The following is a 1,459-nucleotide window of genomic DNA, read 5'->3' as shown; positions in this document are numbered from 1 at the left end:
GCAACTGTGAACAATTTGTCAATTGTGCATTTTCTCTTTGTATTAAAATCGCCTTTACCAACATATGTGATGTGACGAGAAAAGCGGAGAATGCTTGACAAAGGCATATGTATGAAATCAAGCGTAAAATTAAGTGAAATTGCGAGCTGAAACGTAACGTTAGCATTAGTGCCATTTGTAACCCGGAAATTGGAAGTGTTGCTACAACATTCCAGATTTTTCAAACAGATTATTATTCTGACATTACACCCGGAAGTTTACATCGAATCTAGATAAATTTCAACAGGCAACAAATTTATTTACAAACAGTCAGCACATATATATAATCAGTAACGAATCACATTCTCTCCATCTTACGCTTTATCTGCTCTCTGTGCTTGACGTTCCTCTGATTTGTTTCATTTCATGGCTGAAAATTTGCATTTGGTTTTGAATGAAAGAGGTAATTACAATTTAGTACATGAAGGAAGAGTTTACAATTTGAAACGTACTAACATGCAAGATAAACAGTGGGTTTGCCGTCAGGTAATTTTAATATTTTATCTAATATCTCATTTCTGTTCATTCAATTCAAGTTCATCATGTAGGTTAAAAAAGGATGCCGGGGTTCAATCTACACGAACTTAGATGTGGACGCAGTCTTGGATTGTAATCCTCATGCAGATGATTGCACCCCTGACAGTGACATTCTTTATAAAATGGAGAAAAAAAATGCTCTCAAGCGACGGGCAGCGGAGGAAATGAAGACCATTCCGCAGATTTACCGCGAAGAAGCAAGCAGTGCATCTGCTGATTTGGAAACTGCCGGTCAGTTTCCAACGTATAAAAGTGTTAAAACGGCAATGTACAGAAAACGGGCACAAAATTTTCCAAGACTTCCGCCAACTCGCCAGTAGCTGGAGATTCCACCCCACTGGCGAATGTCGAAGTCTGATGGCCACTTTTTATTGTATAGTAGTGTACATAATTCCATTTAAATATTTTGTACAGCAGAAAATCTATCACTTTTGGTTTGTTACTACTCGGTCCCACTTTTCTCTTATTGGTCATTGCCCACGCTATTTTATTGGACCGTGAAATCTTTGTCGTATTGGTTTTCACTTTATTGGGCCGTGAAGTTTTTGTCGTATTGGTTTTCCTTGTCTAATTGCTCATTGATTCAAAGTCTTCAGTTGTGATTAGCTGTAATATCTTTTCATTTCATTGGTTCAAATATTCCATTTAGGATTACGTAACTTTAATAATAGTGACGTAACATAAAAAATGGAAATATTCCAAAATTTTGTGTTTGTTTGAAGTTTCGTCATTCATTGAAATTTTGTATATTCAAATATATAATTTGTGGTGAAGTTCATACTTTTTCATGATTAGCATTCCCGAAAATAATTTTTATCATTATTCTATATTTTATTGTACCAAAGTGACGTTATATCAAATGCGATAATAATAATTAAGAAAA

The 1,459-nt window shown here is 35.0% G+C and overlaps 1 protein-coding gene across 1 annotated transcript; it reads left to right on the top strand.

The window, feature by feature from the left end:
* Positions 1 to 405: 405 nt before the first annotated feature.
* Positions 406 to 934, top strand: Tsp_11119 (hypothetical protein). The gene is given in 4 exon segments (XM_003381973.1): positions 406 to 442; positions 458 to 525; positions 588 to 830; positions 875 to 934. The coding sequence occupies 4 exon segments, from the start codon at positions 406 to 408 to the stop codon at positions 932 to 934; spliced, it is 408 nt and encodes a 135-aa protein (XP_003382021.1).
* Positions 935 to 1,459: the final 525 nt, after the last annotated feature.

The sequence above is a fragment of the Trichinella spiralis genome (genome assembly GCF_000181795.1).
Source record: "Trichinella spiralis strain ISS 195 chromosome Unknown Scfld1, whole genome shotgun sequence".
Taxonomy (NCBI): Eukaryota; Metazoa; Nematoda; class Enoplea; order Trichinellida; family Trichinellidae; genus Trichinella; species Trichinella spiralis.
The sequence above is the reverse complement of the archived record's forward strand: the minus strand, read 5'-3'. Positions and strand labels throughout refer to the sequence as shown.